The 18204-nt window shown below is 45.5% G+C and overlaps 2 protein-coding genes across 5 annotated transcripts in view; one reads left to right on the top strand and one right to left on the bottom strand.

Moving 5' to 3' along the window:
• Positions 1-12416: 12416 nt before the first annotated feature.
• On the top strand, positions 12417-13564 carry id2b (inhibitor of DNA binding 2b; the record flags this gene model as incomplete). Its single annotated transcript, XM_080527400.1, has 2 exons — positions 12417-12773; positions 13556-13564. 2 exons carry the CDS (start codon positions 12417-12419, stop codon positions 13562-13564), a joined length of 366 nt encoding a protein of 121 aa, XP_080383526.1.
• Positions 13565-15610: 2046 nt separating this feature from the next.
• The window catches only part of kidins220b (kinase D-interacting substrate 220b), a gene marked incomplete at both ends in the record, with an annotated part of 27116 nt that continues 24522 nt past the window's right edge, over positions 15611-18204 (bottom strand). For all 4 annotated transcript variants that reach the window (XM_080526675.1, XM_080526676.1, XM_080526678.1 and 1 more), the window contains 4 exons: positions 15611-16798; positions 17021-17254; positions 17619-17717; positions 17872-18009. In XM_080526675.1, the coding sequence (XP_080382801.1) occupies positions 15611-16798; positions 17021-17254; positions 17619-17717; positions 17872-18009 (1659 nt within the window). The remainder of the gene's footprint in view (positions 16799-17020; positions 17255-17618; positions 17718-17871; positions 18010-18204) is intronic.

The following is an 18204-nucleotide window of genomic DNA, read 5'->3' as shown; positions in this document are numbered from 1 at the left end:
TTCTCTGTGTATCACTAGCAAAATCCACCTTTGCCATTACAGAGTCATTTGTGCATTTCAAGGTTTAATAGGGTGAAGTTGTGCTGTATTTAGAAGTATTTAGCTTTGCCGATTATTACTGCTTTGTAACCACACAGACAACGTAATAGGAGAATTAGTCCAAAGACTTCACAACTGTGATGGGTGAAAGTAACCTATCTGACTCCATTAAAACACAGTGAAAGATCCATAATAACAATCACTGCTGCATATGTCCAGGCCCATCTCCTAAAGGCTGAAATATAACCTCTGCAGAGGCTAGAGAACAGCCCATTCTCACACAACCCTGACTCATCGCATTTTAAACGCAGTCTTGCTGCTGTCATAATTCACAGCAGCCATTGCCTGAGCTGTCATGGCTATTACCCTGCTGGGACCCATAGTAAGTGCTACAGCTACCTCCCTGGGAAAACCTATCCTTCTCCTCTGGTCGCCAACCAAATGGAGGATGACAGAACTAAATGTTAGCACACAGTCAACACAGGAGAACAAATGCACACTGGGAATCCAGATGGTCTGTAATTCATAAATAATAGATGTGAGATATCCATAGATTATATTCAGTTGATTTCTGAGAGCAATGGATGCAGTCACTAATGAATTAAGCTAAGGTGTAAAAAAAAAAATCTGTCTCCTATATAGGAGCAGTGAGGGGCATCAAAAGATGCTTGTATCGCCCTCATCAATTCCAAATTGGCAGGTCTATATTTCATCCCCATCTAATGGAGAGCTGTCAGGCAGCCGACCCATTTACCTGGAGGTGCTGAGAGTCTGAGTAGCCCCGCGCTGCTGGGTCAAGTCAATGTTGAGAGGGCCACTGTGGCACAAGGCCATTTGTCAAAACGTCAATGCATTCGATAATTAATGGGCCTTAGCTACCTATCCTCCGGTCTCACAGCCCTCCCTTCCAGGGCATGTCTCTCCACTGTTGTGCTGCTTTACTCGCTCCATATCTTCGCTCCCTGTAGTTGATGTATAACACAACACTGAAGGCACTAACAGTACTACACCTATTTTTTGAGAGTGTGGTTGTTAACGATTTACATCAACAAACGAAAATAGACCTGTGTAGTAGCTGTTCAGTGTTGTATTATACCATAAACAAAGAGTGAGACTGGTGGGCAGTGGGTCTGTAATCTTTTTTTAAATGTTATTTAGCCTTTATTTAACCAGGGTCGGTCCCATTGAGACACAATGATCTCTATTTCAAGGGAAGCCTGGCCAAGACAGAAGCTTAAAAGTTTCAACAGTTAAAACAAACAGCACAATTACACAATAAAACAACACCAGATCAACAACAACAAAATAGACAAAATACAATTTGATCAGAGTAATAGGATAAAAGAATGGGACTTTCATATAAAATATAAAATATAAAAACAGGAGTAAGAACAATATGAATGGAAAAGATGAGACCAGTAGAAGTATGGATGGGGTGTGACGAACGTCATTTTACAGTATGTGGATTGCTCTTCACTTCTAAGGTCATGTTACAGTACACAAAAGGTATTAGTTCTATATACAGCAATAGAAATGTAACATCCATACAATATACTGTAGTATCATCGCTGTTTAGAGCTGTTTGAGTTCCCTGCAGGCATCTCTGTCCTGTTTCTATTGGATTAGAATTCCTCCTCTCCCTATTTCCCTGGAGACTGTATGACCCACGCTCCGACACCCCCATTTCACCTAATGACATCCACGGGCAGAAGGGCACTCTATCTCAGCCTCATCCCATCCCCCCTGCAACCACTCAGCCATCGACTGTAACACACATCTCTCTCTCTCTCTCTCTCTCTCTGCATACATAGGAGCCATAGAGAAGTACTAGAGTGTTCTAATGGAGGTGACCTTTCTCCCTATAGGCACCCAGGGAGCATAATAGATCCAGAGTGAAATCCTCTCTGAAAATGTTCACCTACTGAATTCTGCACACTGTAATGGAAGGGCCCTGCCCCTGACTGAGGGAGGAAAGTGGTCAGCCATTACCTGAGATGATCAAACTGGCTTTCAGCACCTACCTACGCCAAGCCTGAGGCTATCCAAGTCAACACAGCAGAGGCTAGTTCTGTCAGAGGGAAATGGCATATTACTTCTCAGTCTGCGGTGAGAAAATGCTTCACTGCCACAACTGATGTCCTTTTGGCCTTCTTCTAAGCAGCACCTCTGAGTGGCCTGCTTGCTTGTTGTGGTACGACTGAGCTCATTCGATGGCACAAACACGACATTGTTAGATGTCAACGAATCCTAAATGTGTTCAGGGTGACTGTGTCTACAAAGGGTTCATCTCTTCTGTTTAATCTTGTCCTAGAGTATGCAGCATCTGGTGGAAGATATACCGCTGTGAGGAGAGAGCATTCCTTCCGACGAGTCAAACTTAAAAAACGGTGATTGAAATTAGGCCATGCCCTAGAAAGACGGAGGAATAACCAGGAGAATGTACCACTCAATTATAATGTCCGCCAAAACGGTGGAAGATATATGGAAGACAGTGAGGTAACCGGCGGATAGATGAAGCTTTTTACTTGCTCTGAGATCGTGTCAAAAGGCTAGCTGATAAAGGCGAGGGAACATCACCTTACAATACAGCGGCTGTCCTCCCCCCTTCCAAGGGAATGATAATGATGGGCCATTCTGTCCTTAATTAAACTGTCTAGACACCATTTAGTTGAGTTCAGAGAGAGAGAGAAAGAGGGAGAGAGAGAGAGGGGGGGGGGGGAGAGAGACGAGAGAGAGAGAGGGGGGGGGGGAGAGAGAGAGAGAGAGAGAGAGAGAGAGAGAGAGAGAGAGAGAGAGAGAGAGAGAGAGAGAGAGAGAGAGAGAGAGAGAGAGAGAGAGAGAGAGAGAGAGAGAGAGAGAGAGAGAGAGAGATGAGAGAGAGAGAGAGAGAGAGAGAGAGAGAGAGAGAGAGAGAGAGAGAGAGAGAGAGAGAGAGAGAGAGAGACCAGGCTCTTAAAGGGACGGGGCACCCCAAATCACCGCACAACAGGAAAAGGGCTTTTCCTATCCACTTCCACTTCCTCGTTTTGTAACGCCCTAAGGAACTCTGATAGTGTGCACTGCTCAGTGATGAGAACTTCCAGAGATGGGCCACTGCTTAGATACAGCAGCAGCACAGCCCTGCTTACACATGAAACACCTCTCTGTGGAGGAGCGACAACACAGGAGCATGCAAGAAGTAATCTGTTCTGAGATAGTGAAGACAAACAGAGGGTTTGCTCTGATAAGGTTTGGCAACGGAAAGGGAACTGTCTGAACAGTGTGACAGATGCTCTGGTGTAAAGTCTTTAGAGGGAGCGTATAGCCACAGAATGTCTCTTTCCTGGGGTGTAACTGGAGTATGCATAGTAGCCGTTGTACTTTAACCCGGCAGAATAGGAGGTACTTTATTTACTCGCTGTGATACAGAGCAAGAGCTGTGTCTCTAAAATGTTACAAATGTATAAAGCCTAACCCTATCCCCCCACAGTGTTCATTTGATCCTGCAGGGATATCCTCACTGAGGCCCGGGTGAGATTAGATTCAGTGTGGCGGCATGGACACGGATGTTCTCACCCATGGAAGTGGAGACACCGCGCCTGCCTGGGTGGGGAGCATCTTGGAAATAAAAACAAAGAGGGATTCCTCCATCACTAAGCAACGATCTCAAATACAACTTGAGAAAACTCGACGACGAACGGGTTGTACAATTGAGTTATCAAACAGTTATTATTAAAAACCAATTTCGAGACCAATTTCGAGACTTCAATTTCGAGAATATCTCTAATTCAATTTGTACATTACCAATGTATTACGCGGTTCAGTAACAGTAACTTGAAAAAAGCTGGGCAAAACTGCAACAGAGATTTGAAATACAGTGTATCAAAGCTGTCATCTTTGCCTACTAATCAATGGTCCTGAGAGGCTTTTCATCAGGGCTGGAGGGCTCTTCAGAGGCCCGGCGGCCTCTCCTCCACACTGAGGGCCATGGCAGCCATTGTGATCCCCATGTAGTCTTTATTCTCCCATGAAAGCCTGGGAGGAACGACACCATTGTCTCCCCTCCATGTTGTTGGGTTGTTTCTCCTGATAAAGGATCCTATTGACCCCCCTAATAACCCCCCCTAATGACAACAATTCATTATTATCAATGTATTCATATGAAAATGAAATGGGGGAACTTAAATTAAATATGGAATTGTAATATGTAATAAGTAAATATGAGACTAGTTAAATGTAGTGTTAACCTTTGGGGTACTGAGTGTTTTTTGGCGTGTTCATGTGTCATTTGTTTTCCATTAGGGTGGACAATAAGGTTAGTTCAAAAATCCTCACCAGATATTTTGTCGGACGAATCACTGCGGTGCGTTTCTCTTTTTGAACTCTTTTGAGTTTTGAGTTTATCAAACAGTGCAGACACACAGACTTGAGTCTTCAGTAATAACCTTTCCCCTGCTCTATGAGCCCTGGACCCATCTATAAACTAAAAGCAGTGTTGATGAATAGCAGTGAGGCCAGCTCATAAATCACTCTCAGGATGGTGCCTGGGTCTCCTCCCTGACTACACTAACAGTGCCTGGTGTAATACAGCAGTACCTCCCGCAACATGCATCCTCATACAATAACTGTATAGTGTACTCAGTCTGGCTGAACTTAATCTTAATCTTTTTTATGAAAGCATGAATTGGGTACAGTGTGCTGTCTGTAAAAATACAGTTTTTTTAATGTATCTGTGAGTGCAGATCTTGCCCTGTATTTTTCAGATCAGTTACAATATGTCACATTAATAGTTAATACATTAGTATCTATCTATTTGAGTGCACTGTATTCAAGGGATATAGACGCTACATTGCTATGTAATGGTGCTTAAAACTAGGGAAGAATTCGAGAGAAAGGAATGTGTTTATGTACCGTGACAAGTGTCTAGTTGCCACAGTGTGTTAACCTCCATATTTTTCAAACTGATGATGTTGATTATAATTATACGATACAGGTGGAGAAATATAGCCTCTCTCTGGGTTTTATGAGATATTTTTTAAATAAGCAGAGTGAGAGAAGCATGGGGGACTGGTAAAAGATGCACTGGTCATAAAAATGTGACTGCAAAGGTAATCAGTAAATTGCATGTTTCATGGAGTGATCTATAATATGATAATTGCTGCAGCACTGTGGCGAGATGCCAGATTGAATAAAAAGAGACAGTCATCAAGCCCAGATGACACCGAGGATGAGACTATACAATGACATAAGGAAAGCCACAAGGCACCGTGAAACTGTCTCTGACAGCGTTTTTTTACAAGCTCGCCGCTGCTAACAAACCATGTTTTTACCATGCTTCTGTCACACTGGTTCTGTTTTGTTTTTCATTATAGTGGCTCGGGGAGGTGAATGTTATGGATTATTGCACACTGCGAGCCAAACCAGTGGCTGAGATGCTCCATATTAGATTTTATTGTTTCCAGCTGCTGGAATAATGACTGAATGTCAGAGCGATGCTACATATCCCGTGGAGTTTGACACTAATTACTGCTCCGCCCATAATCATTCCAGAGCACACCCAACATCTCCCATCGAGCGCCTCCCTTGTCACCCTGTTTATTGACTTCCATTTCCTCCACAACATTTCGCAGTAAAAAAAAGAAAAACAGTCACTTTCACTGCACCATTGAAACAGTTTACCTCTACATTCATGCTATGCCACTGCCTCTCAATCCCTTCCATGATGACACACGCTAAAGGAACACACCTGTATGGTACCTGTACTATATCAATGACAATAAAGACCATTCATTCATTCATTCAGTATTCCAGCCCTGAGGTATGTTAAGCAAGGGGAGACTGGTGAAGGTAAAAAAATCGGATCGGAGGACGACCTCATAGTAATTGCAGGGAATGGCGTGAATGTTTGATGCCATTCCTCATTCCGTTCCGTGCATTCCAATGAGCCCGTACTCCAATGTCTGCCCTCCACCGGCCTCCCCTGATGAATATGACACTGATGTGTAAAAGCACTGTCCACCCTTCCACTACCCCATAAGTGACCCGTTCTCTGTACTGTGTGACAGTTCTCCGGGGTTCACAGCAGCGAACGCAGGTTTTCGGTCATTCAAAGTGAATGCCCGTCCGTGCCCATCGCACTACCCTCACCTCTACTGTACATGCCAGGAGGGTGCAACAGGATGTTGTGTTTGACTGGGCACTGCCCCCCCCCCGATTATGAAGAAGAGATGATACAGGGGGAAAGAGAGAGAGAGAGAGAGAGAGAGAGAGAGAGAGAGAGAGAGAGGGGAGGAGGAGGAGGAGAGGACAGAATGGCAGGAGAATGAGAGAGGAGGAGGAGGAGAGGACAGAATGGCAGGAGAATGAGAGAGGAGGATAAGTGGAGATGATGAGTACAGAGCCAGTTCTCCCGGATGGAGGAGCTGAGTCTTTAGCCTACCGGGCGTTGACCCTAAAAGGCACCATTGAGTGTGTGGACAGTGGCCAGGCCGAGGTGACGTCCTCATGGGATACACAAACACAGTGCCGCAACACAGGCCCCGACAGCATCAAAGCAGCCATTGTGTGGGCCATTAACCGGGATCTAGTATAATAGGGATGTGAAGGACGTCCATGAGAGGACGCTGGCGTTGCTTGTTTTCGCCGCTTCTCCGCCCGAAATCTAGATATACTTGCAGTATACAGAGTAGATTGTCCTACAAAGACACTTAGATTTAGGTTTAGTAATCAAAAAATGTATTAGACCCGTATACTTTCTTTTTTTGCTTCTTTTTATTTTACTACTCTATCTTTTTAGTTTGTAAAGCGTCTTTGAGTGTCTAGAAAAGCGCTATATAAGTCGAATGTATTATTATTATTATTATTATTATTATTATTAATTCATACAAAGAAGGTGTGCGCCAAGGCATTTTCCAGAACGTTCTCTCCTCTGATTGTAGTAAATACTATTATTTTTCTTCCAAGAAGATGCTTTGATACTATGAAGCTTCTTCCCCCCCCGTCAGTCACCCTTGTTCAAAATGTATGTTTATCGAAAAACCATGATTTTAGAGAGGTTTACAAACTGATCTGCTGTACACAATGTACTGTACAGCGAAGGAAGGAGCAGTGCGAGCGGAAGGTGAGAAAAGTTTGACATAGTTACAACACTCCTCCAGTTCTTGAGAGACAGCTCTAAGAAGGGGTGGGGGGGGTGCAGTAGGGTATAGGGTCTTGTGCTGTGCTTGTGCTGGCCCGCATAAATGGCCTGCATTAGTGACAGGTCCATTACCCAGAGGTGGGCAGATGTCCGCCTGGCGCCTGCCAGTAGAGCAGCTGAGGCAGGTGGGGCAGGAGCAGAGCGAACCGGCAGGTGTTCTCCCTCTGGGTCTCTCCCCGACACACCGCTCACTGACCCGCACTTAGCCATGGCTCACCTGCCCTGCCTGGCCCAGCCCCCACCAGCACAGGAACACAACAACACACGGCAAATGTCATGCGCTCCACTGACCTGTATTCACACACACACACACACACACACATAAACACGCACACAAACACACACACACACACACACAAACACGCACACACAGGTGAGTTATAGCGAAAGATCCCGCTCACAGCTGAGGACAGAAAGAATGGAAATGGAAAGAGGAGAATGAGGAGGTAAAAAAACTGAAGAATGAGAGTGACTATGTGTAGATCACGTCTCTTCACAACTCTTGCTCCCCACTGGTGGAATGAGCTCCCCACGGCTGTCAGAACTGCAGAGTCACTACCCATCTTCCGTCGTAGACTGAAGACCCACCTCTTCAGGTTACACCTTAACTGCTCCTCCTGAGACATCTTCTGCCCTCAGCACTACGTCTCCTAAAGACGTCCGCTTTCCCCTATACTGTGTCCCTAAGAACTTCTATCGCCCCCTTGTACTGTTTCTCTGTTCCTCCAGTATTTAAATAAAAATAAAAAAGAAGTTTTAGAAGAAGGTGGTAGAAGAAGGTTTCTCCTTCTATCAATGGCCCCGGGCCTGAGCTAGATTACTCTTCCTGCCACGAATGGTGGACTTATGATTCACATGCTTAGTATTCAAATGTATTGATTGTAAGTCGCTTTGGAATAAGGCGTCTGCTAAATGCCAAAAATGTTAATATAAATGTAGAGGAAAGAAAAGTCATCTGACAGGATTTTCGACATTATCAGTTTTCGCAGAGGAATTTCCTCCCTGCATGGCTCTGTTGCCTGTACTGTCACATCATGTAATGCTCTGTTTGAGATGGGAAGGGATCCACTCCACACAGCCTGAGGTAAAACAGGCAAAAAATACAGGACACCGTCTATGCAAAAGTGTGTGCTGCCTGTGTGTGTGTGTGTGTGTGTGTGTGTGTGTGTGTGTGTGTGTGTGTGTGTGTGTGCGCGCACGCGTGTGTGCGCGTGTGCACACATGGTATCAAAGCGCACAAATGGTATCAAAGCGCAAATCATTTGTGCATGCATGCAGGTGTTCAAGCTTTTTAAGGTCAAAACAGGCGTAATTAAGGGTTTAGTTGGGGTCGATATGGTGGAGGGAGAAGTGGAGTGAAACAAAGGTTAACCTCCTTACAATGAGGAACAGAATTGCATGTAGGGAATGTTGGGGGGGTTCAGTGCCATCCTCTAAAAAAAAATCTCCTCTCTAGATAAGATATAAGAGGATATAAGATTCTAAAATTATACTCAGCTTGGGAAGCCTGGGGCACATTTGGATTATCTTCACTGTACACAGCGAGGTGTGTGACCTGTCTCTGACATGTGGGTGTGTATTTCCACACAGACCATTTGAGTAAACGGGGCCTCTATCTCATCACACAGCCGTCATTTGCTCACCAGAGTGGAGGCGAGGAGCTCAGGCCAAACAGAGACGCCAAGTCTAACCTTTTATGTCGGTGGTAATCTTTCCCATCTTCTCTTTGAAGTTTCAGCATGGCCTTGAGACAGCAGTGCAAATAGCACCTGTCCTATGAAGTCACGCCTGAGGCATCTCCTCGACTCAGAGAGAAGACCCGCAAGCATGCACCCATCAGCAGGAATAAGAAACGCAAGGAACCTAGAAATACTAAATGGAATCCCCATTCCCTTCGTGTACATACAGAAATACCCAAGAGAAATCGTGATTTGATTGCATTTAACTGACAGGAGAGAAAGGCAAAGAAAGTCAAGATTCTAGAGACTTTATACAAGACACAATTACCCCCAGAAGCCCAAGACGAAATCGGTCAGGTTGTCTACCCTGACGTAGTACTGTGGGTCAGATTGTCCTGATTGTGAATATGTGTACAGAGCATTTTTCTTATAACTTTTATGGTAAATGTGGCCGGCTGTGGCGCAGGAGGTAGAGCCGCCGTCTAATGATCACAAGGTTGGCAGATCGGCGGTTTGAGACCCGGCTGGCCACATGTCGAAGTGTCCTTGGGCAAGACACTGAACCCCAAATTGCTCCCAGTGAGCAGGCCGGCGCCTTGCATGGTAGCTTGCCGCCATTGGTGTGTGAATGTGTGAGTGAATGGGTGAATGAGAGGCCGTTGTAAAGTGCTTTGGAGCAGCTTTGGAGCAGCAAAAAGGCGCTACATAAGTGCAGTCCATTTACCATTTACCATTTAAATGCATGGATGAAGAGCAGTACCCTCCTCATGTTTGCCTAGCTCTCCTCTGGCACCACAACTGAATGGTCATCATGGGATAATCATTGACTCCCAGGGTCAAAGCAAGTGACCAAAGACGCAGGCAGGCCAAGTGTCATTGTGAGTAATACCGATCATCGACGTATATCAGTGGCTCCTCAGAAGGAAACAATATAACATCCTAACTTAAATGGTCACTTAATCCTTCTCATAAATCCTGTCCTCCAAAGAAAAACCACTTCCTCAAAAAGTTTGACAGTGGACGCTTCATTACTTACAGTAAAACCTGCACATCACAGAACGGAAGTGCAGTCTGGGACTGACGACTCAAATGGCTGACATACAGTACGACTGCAGCCAATAGCCTATAACACTGTGGCAGGGCTGAGGCAGAAGCCTGCCAGCACTGATTACCATGGGAGACATTTATAAACAGATATATAAGACAGCGCTGGGAGTAGACTCGGGGGAATACCAATCCAACTTGCCTGTTATCCTACATATATATGGGTTATAGGTTGTTATCCTACACATATATGGGTTATAGAGGTTGCCCTTACAGTATTCTCCCGATTGAGCAAATATATTTATACATTATTATTATACATTTATATATTCACCAGTGACAACATCTCTTGTATTTATATGTCATGCTCAGTGACCATGGTAAATACAAGAGATGTTGTCACTGCTGAAAATCTGTGGATATCGAACTCGAGCTACAGTACAAGGAGCACTGCAGGAAAAGTAAGGGGAGGAATGTGGTGAATGGTATGATGGAAAATGGACAGTTGCTCTGAATGCAAGGTAAATGTTGACTTGAACTTATACCGAATTTTTGTCCAGAGAAAATATTCCAGGATGAAACGTATACCTTGTAATGCTATCCAAGTTGGATAAATTTGCAACACTGATGAGCAGTTGAGGGAAACTTCCAGAGTGTGAAACTTCCAGAGAAAGTGACAGCCCTAGGTTGATGGTCGGTCACAGATGTCTGTCTTTCCGTCTACTCTGCCCATTTCTAACTGTCAGATGAGTACATTCACCTCGTTGTGAATGGCGGAAAGACGTCATGTTCTGACCACCGCTTGAGGTCTCTTCTCCAACTTAATACCAAGAAAACATCAGTGTGTTATTTTCCCCCCTGACTTTATTAGTGACTTTATTAGAGTTTATTTATTTTGTGCAGTTTATTTGTATCGTCCATAAGAGACAGAAGGGAATGTGGGCACAGAAGTCCAGCTGGTCAGACCAGAGGAAAGTAGCTGGGCAAAATAAATAAATAACGGCGCATTAAGTAAAGGACTGTTTAAATTAAAATGTTGTTTAGGTAATCTTCTTTACAGGTAGCTTTCTTGCATGAGAGAAGGATGGATGGACTAACCCATTTTGATATTGGTCTTATCTGCTTATGATTTATCTTTCTGTTTTACACATTTTAACAACATGGTTCAACAAAGTTTTTACACCTTTTAAATGCCAATTTCCATAGCCTTTCCCTGAAAACTCTGATGGCTTTATGACACAAAATAATCTGTGTAGTAGATGAAATAGTGGATGCGTGTGCCATCATTTCTCACAAGACATTGTGCATTGAGGACAGTGAAATAAGACAGTACATGAGACAGTATTCTCTTGTGTGGAGACATGCAAACCAGTGCAGGTGTGTTGCTCGGGGCAGTAAGTATGGCACCGTAAGGAGTTCACTCTCAATTGGAGAAGTCAGCTGAGAGTACCCGCGCTGACTGACAGCTCCCGTCGTCATAGCAGCCGACTGAGCGGCGCCTAGCCGACTGGCTCCGAGCGCTGCTGTGAATGGATGTCGTCACGGGGCTGGCGTGTGTGTGTGTGTGTGTGTGTGTGTGTGTGTGTGTGTGTGTGTGTGTGTGTGTGTGTGTGTGTGTGTGTGTGTGTGTGCGCGCGTGTGTGTGTGTGTGTGTGTGTGTGTGTGTGTGTGTGTGTGTGTGTGTGTGCGTGTGTGTGTGTGTGTGTGTGTGTGTGTGTGTGTGTGTGTGTGTGTGTGTGTGTGTGTGTGTGTGTTGGCGCCAGGGAGGCGGGGGAAGTGGGAGCTTGCGGCGGAGGCAACTCGGTAGGCTACAGCAGAATGTATTCTGTGGTTCCAACTTCCAAGCCATCATGCGATTGGGTTCAACTTGGTACAGTGTGGGAAGTGGGGGAAACTGCGCAAATGTGTCCTTATTAACGGAGGATGAAGTAGGCCTAAAGTCAGTCCAGATGAGCGGCCGGTCCCTGTTTATTAACATTAAAAAGCTGGAAGAACTTTTAATTAGTGTCGAATTTATTTTTAAACTCATCTTACAAAAGGCTCTCTAGTCATTAATTGGTCAATCATTGTCCTGTTTTAAAATCGACGCAATGCTGTGCCCTTAGATAACAACGCAGCCTAGTCAATAGAAATGTGGCTATATTTGTTTTGTTGGATTCCATCACAGTCACAACAACACAGGTGAGGGAGAGGCGAGCATCACTTCAGTGCGCGCATTCACAGAACTCGCTCAAGAATGCGGAAGACTGGGAGGGGCTTGGTCAAATATGCCAGTTCGAACCAATGCCATTGGCTCGGGACGGTGATTGCGCACTGCGAAAGCCAATCCGCGTGCAGTGCGGCCTTTTACGCGACGAGCCCAGTTCATTACCGATATAAAGAGGAGTTGACAGCGTGCGCATTTAACTGTGTTTAGCGAAGACAGGTATCGAAGGTAGACCAATTCCATGCGCATCTAATCCTAAACAACGATCAACATGAAAGCAGTCAACGCGGGGCGGTCTAGAAGGAATAGCGTCTCGAACTCGTCGGAGCACAACGTCGGTATCTCTAGGAGCTCCAAGAGCCCGATGGATGATCCACTGAGTCTATTGTACAACATGAACGACTGCTACACCATGCTGAAGGAACTCGTTCCCAGTCTCCCGCAGAACAAAAACGTCAGTAAGATGGAGATTTTGCAGCATGTTATAGACTATATCCTGGACCTTCAAATTGCACTGGACTCCAGCTCATCCTTCGTCAACTGTCAACATCCGCAGATGCTGGGACAGGCAGCGTCAAGGAATCCTCTGACAACCGTCACCTCAGACATCAGCATCCTTACTTTTAAGGTAACTTACATTGAAATTACTCAACACATTCTTAGGTGTCTATGATTTTGTTACAGTATTATTAAATGATCGATATTGTGACCTATGTATTAGGCACATGAATAAATGCATTTATTGGATTATGAAGCGCGTTTGGGGAAAGAATATGTACATGATGCACTAAAGCACATATTCTGTTCCTCGGGCATAGTAGCTACGACTATAGGGAATATTGTGATGCCTTTGGATATGCCCTGACTTTAACATCGTTGGTAGGCGTTGAGAAATTGTGGTCAAAAGGTGATATTGATGTTCGATGTGTGTCTTTTCGCAGTCCAGTGACCTCCCCAAAGACACTGACTTCGATGACAGCAATACGCTCCTTCGCTGACTGGGTATGTCAAGTGCTTGTATATCACTTTATTAAGGTTGTTCTTATATATAGAATTCAAGGGAAAGCTTCTAGGTAATCAAACTGTAAATATCATGATAGGGGATACCGTTTATTGTGTTGTAGTTGTAGTTGTAGTTTATTTATTTTTATTTTTATTTTTTACAAACAAATTAGGCTACTGGCCTGGCCTAATTTCCAAAGACTAAAATCTCACGTTTTTATTTAAAGGTATTCAGAATGTTGTCTGTACCTCTGACGCCTCCATCAGGCGCCCTGGGATTGCCCAGTATTTCAGTGTTTGGTTAGAGTAGAAAAATAACTGCGGCTTCCTCTCAGGCGCCAGTCTGTCCTGATCTCTGCACTTTAGCCTTCTCTAAATATGCCCCCTCTTTCCCCCAATCTCTTGCAGGTCTTTTAAACAAGACACTCTTCCCTCCACTGGCTGGATTTTCTCTGACATCAAATTTTTTTGGTCTAAAAGGAGATTTGTTTTTAGACGTTTATCTACTGGCCTGATATATCTTTTCTTCCAAAGGAAGAATTGTCTCTCGTCATTATGGGAACACGGGAACTGACTGAAAAGACAGTATTGATATAAGATATCTTTCAGAGAGGACTCACCTTTTTCCTGAAGAAGCAGAGTGGAAAACAAATGTTTTTTTTGGTTTCAACGGCCTTGTGGGCACTGTATAAAAATGTAAAGATAAAAAATCATGCTTGTAAAGTAGCTAATTTGTGCCAGAGAATATAATAATGCATTTTATCATGCTGCGTTCTTTTCCAAAAAAATAAATAAAAATGTTGTATTGCACTTTTATACAATAATAAATGTAATTCCTACCATGTTTATGACAATATACTATATGTGACTTTTGAGATGGGGATCATTTGAAAAATGTGATGTAACTCCGTATTTTCAACCATATTTAACGCACAGAAATCTATGAAGTTATCACTGTAGCGTACATTTCCCTTGCATCCTAGGAAGCCATGAAATCCTTTAGTAAACAGTTTTTTGAGTATGGCGAAACTCAACCCACGTTAAATTAAAGAAATATAAAAGTGTCTTTACCAAAACTCACTGTTCATTTAGGGTAAGGTGTGAGTGTTTATCTTTGGTCAATGGTGCATAACATTTAGGTGTGCAGAGTATGCCTCCTGCTGGTCAGTATGAACATAGCTAATGAGAAACTTACGCATTAAGTACACATTTCCAAAAAGTCTGATCAAATAAGTATGACTTTTTCTGCCATATGAAATTACACACACATTTTACTAGGAACCCCTGTACACCTTCTCATTCATTCAGTTGGCGTAATGGGTGTGGGGAATGTTTTCTTGGCACACTTTGGGCCTAGCCCAAATCAATCATGCTTGACTGCCACAGCCTATTTGAGTATTGTTGCTGATCATGTGCATCCCTTCATGGCCACAATGTACTCATCTCGTAATGGTTCCACGAATAATCTATTTTGAGAGCAAAGGGAGGCCCAACCCAGTATTAGTGTAGTGTTCCTAATAAAGTGTTATGTGTATATATATATATATATATATATATATATATATATATATATATGCATTATTGTAATGTGGAGGACTATATTGGGACGGAACATACAGGAGGACCAGACACTACATACGACCAACGATCACAGTTTATTTTGCAGTCAGATATTGATGGCATATTTCACTTATTTCTTTGACACAGGCAACATTTTTTACTCTGACATTATTCATTATTAGATTGGGTTAAAACACCAACATCACAGTGCATGCAATACATTTGAGAGCACTCTTATGACATTTGCACAAATCTTAAACTAATTCGCACATGCATTGTACAGATCACATTCATGCAATACCATTCTAAACTGGCCATTAGTGTTAAGGGGTTGACAGATGACCACAGTATTTATAAATAACACAACTTAAACCCCAGTTTACTATTACGAGGCAGTATACATTCCAATTCATGATGACATGGTGCAAAGTCAAACCGAATGTCTCTGAAGACACTTATTAATTTAATCAGAACTCTATGTTATTGTTAGCCTACATAGTTTGGGTGTGAACAACACCTCCTTTCCCCCCCCCCAAAAAAATCTTTGTTAGGAAATAAAACTTCAGAAAAGCCCCATGGCAAGCTTTGGGGAGAGCAGTTCAGCTGACTCTTCAGCACAACATGTACCGTTTTACTACACAACATAGACAACAGACGCATCCTACATACAGCTTTGTTCATTTGGCTCGCTTTTGTCATCTTCATCTACGACAGGTGTCGTACTCGTTACCAGTGCTTACCTACTCAGTGCTTACCTAAAAACATCTAGCACTCAGCTACGGCATCTACTCGTCTACGATTCTAAGCATGCGTTTGTTAGACTACACTACTACACCAAACATCTACGGATACGAGTGCTCTCCGCTTGTTTTCCCGGGGGGGGGACGAAGCCGGCAGAGGTGCTCACAAGATGCTCTCGCGCTCCTCTCCAAAGGTGACGGTGTCCGAGGACACTGTGGTGATCTCTGGGGGGTCGCCGGGGTTGAGCCCCCTCTTCAGGTGCACCACGCGCACGTTTTCGTTGTTCGGGGCCGGCCTGGTGGTGGTGGTGGTGGTGCTGGAGCTGGGGGACACGATGACCTCGCTGGTGGAGATGGAGGAGGTGGGGGTGGAGGGGGTGGTGATGGAGCCCTCCGCAGGCTGGCGCAGGCGGTTGACCTGCTGGGCATTGGTGTTGTTGTTGAGAGTAGTGTTGCTCGCCGTGCGGTTGAGGTTGTAGCTCTTGGAGGAGGGCCAGCTCTCCTCCGGGCTGCTGGCCAGCAGGCTGCACTGGTCCTCGGAGCAGATGGACATGCGGGTGATGGCCGGGTCCTGGAGGCCGCTCAGGCTGCTGGGTATGCCTCTCTTCCTGGCCAGGCTCTCCTCGTCCAGCTCGATCAGGTTGGCCCTCTCCAGCTGGGACAGGTCGGCCTCCTCGTCCTGCAGGGAGTGGTTGGGAGAGCTCTCGTTGGACCTCACGCCGGAGTCAGAGGAGTCCTTCTTATCCAGCATGGCGTCGGACAGGTACTCCTTCCCCTTGGCCAGGGCCAGGGCGCCGGCGCCGGCAGCCTTGGGGTCAGGCTTGGTCCCGTCGCCGAGCAGAGGAGCGTCAGACTCCTCAGACTCTTCGTCGTCGTTGGTCAGCTTCTGGTAGCGAAGCCCGCCGGCGGCCTTCATCTTCAGTTCGGCAGCCCCCTGGAAGAGACCCCCCCTCTCGCCGGAGGTCTTGCGGCCCAGCAGGTTCTTGGAGGAACCATGGTCCGCCTTCTCGTCCTCCTCGGTGATGGGGTCCAGGGATTCGACGGCGGAGGTGAAGTCCGGGGCGTCGACGGCAGGCTTGGCGCTCCCCCTCTTGGCGTAGGGCTTACGGCCGTCCTGCTCCCCGCCGTCCTTGGTCTTGTCGTCGGAGCCGGAGTTCATGAACTGGTTGGGGTGGGGCTGGATGGGCTTCTCTCCGCTGCCTCCGCCCACATCCAGCTGGGTCATCGTGGCGATGTACTCCTGGTAAGCGTCGCGGTACTCGGTCTGCTGCTTATCGGTCAGCTTGCCAATGTCGTTGGAGGATTCCTGGGAGTTGAGGCTGGACATGCTGGGGGTGCGGTGGGTGGGGGCCTGTGTGAGAGGGAGATAACATTCCAAACATTACATCTAACACTAGAACATAGAATGACAGTGAGTAGGTGAAGCTAGTTCAGTATAGTACACACAAAATACTGTAACACTGCTCTCATTTGGCTTGCGTACAAATGCAACCGTAAAAAGCAAACAAATATTTTCAGCGTTTTTATGTCCGCCTATGTTCTGTAATCCAGGGGTCAGTAGTTGACCACTCACCATCCACGGGGGGTTCCTTTGCCTCAGAGGCTCCTCCAGTCCCACGTTGCTGAGCTCCTCGAAGCTCAGGTTGAAGCTGTACATAGGGGAGGTGTCGGCGTTGGGGGCTCCAGCGTGGGGGGGTGCGACTGAGCGCCTCGCTGGCTCCCCGTGGCCCCCGGCCACGCTGCTGCCCTGCTCACTGGCCACGTCCTCGTGTAGCACCAGGCTCTCCACATGGCGCATATCCATCACCTACAGCAGGCGGTGGAGAGAGTAAGTAAGTAAGTCAAACTTTATGTATAGAGCACCCTTCCCAGCACGGATGCACAGGGTGCTTTACATATAAAATAAAACTGTAAAAAAAGTGCAAATTCGAAACATCAATGATTTAAAAACAGAAAGGTGATTTAAAAACATAAACAGACCATAAAACAGGAACAATAAGAAGGCTAAAATGGACTGCCGACCAGTCTAAAAAAGATGTGTCTTTAGTTGCCTCTTAAAAATGTGTTCTGAAGGAGCGGTAGGGAGGGAGGAGATACAGGAGACCAGGGTGACAAACTCATTGGAACGAGCGAAATATTCAACCATATTCAAGGCTAACGGCCGAACTTACCGTTCCTCTGAAGAGCTGCCAGTCTCCAAAGTTCATGTTCATCTCCTTCTTGAGCTCGTCAATGTTGCACTGGGTTAAAACTCTGCCGTTCACATTGGCCTAAGATGGAGAGTCAATGGAAGAGGTAAACAGGGAGGGCTGAATAACACTGAACTCCATACAACTTGTTAGTGGCCACGCTTGCGCACTTGCACAAAAGTGTGCGCACACACACACACACACACACACACACACACACACACACTGAGCTCACCTTCTTAATGGTGGCGGTGTATTGGGCCAGCATGCTCTGGTCGATGCCCTCGATCTGTTTGACGCGCTCGCAGACTGTGTCCGTGTTCATGGAGCTCAGGAGGATGGCAGGAGTGCCAGACAGCACAGAGGCGGGGCCCTAACACACACAACACACAACCAGGCCCAGACACACACCGTCAACGACAAAAACACATGGATTCATAGCTACATCTGATGGGTGTAAGGGTTACAGTTGAGTTTTCCATTTTCAAATCATCATGTCTTTAACGCTAGTATGCTCTGCCTGTTTGAGCAGAAATCTAAGGCTTAAAAGAGTTGGCATTCCATGCTG

This window comes from Nansenia antarctica, assembly GCF_963989245.1.
Source record: "Nansenia antarctica genome assembly, chromosome: 3".
Classification (NCBI taxonomy): Eukaryota; Metazoa; Chordata; class Actinopteri; order Argentiniformes; family Microstomatidae; genus Nansenia; species Nansenia antarctica.
The sequence above is the reverse complement of the archived record's forward strand: the minus strand, read 5'-3'. Positions and strand labels throughout refer to the sequence as shown.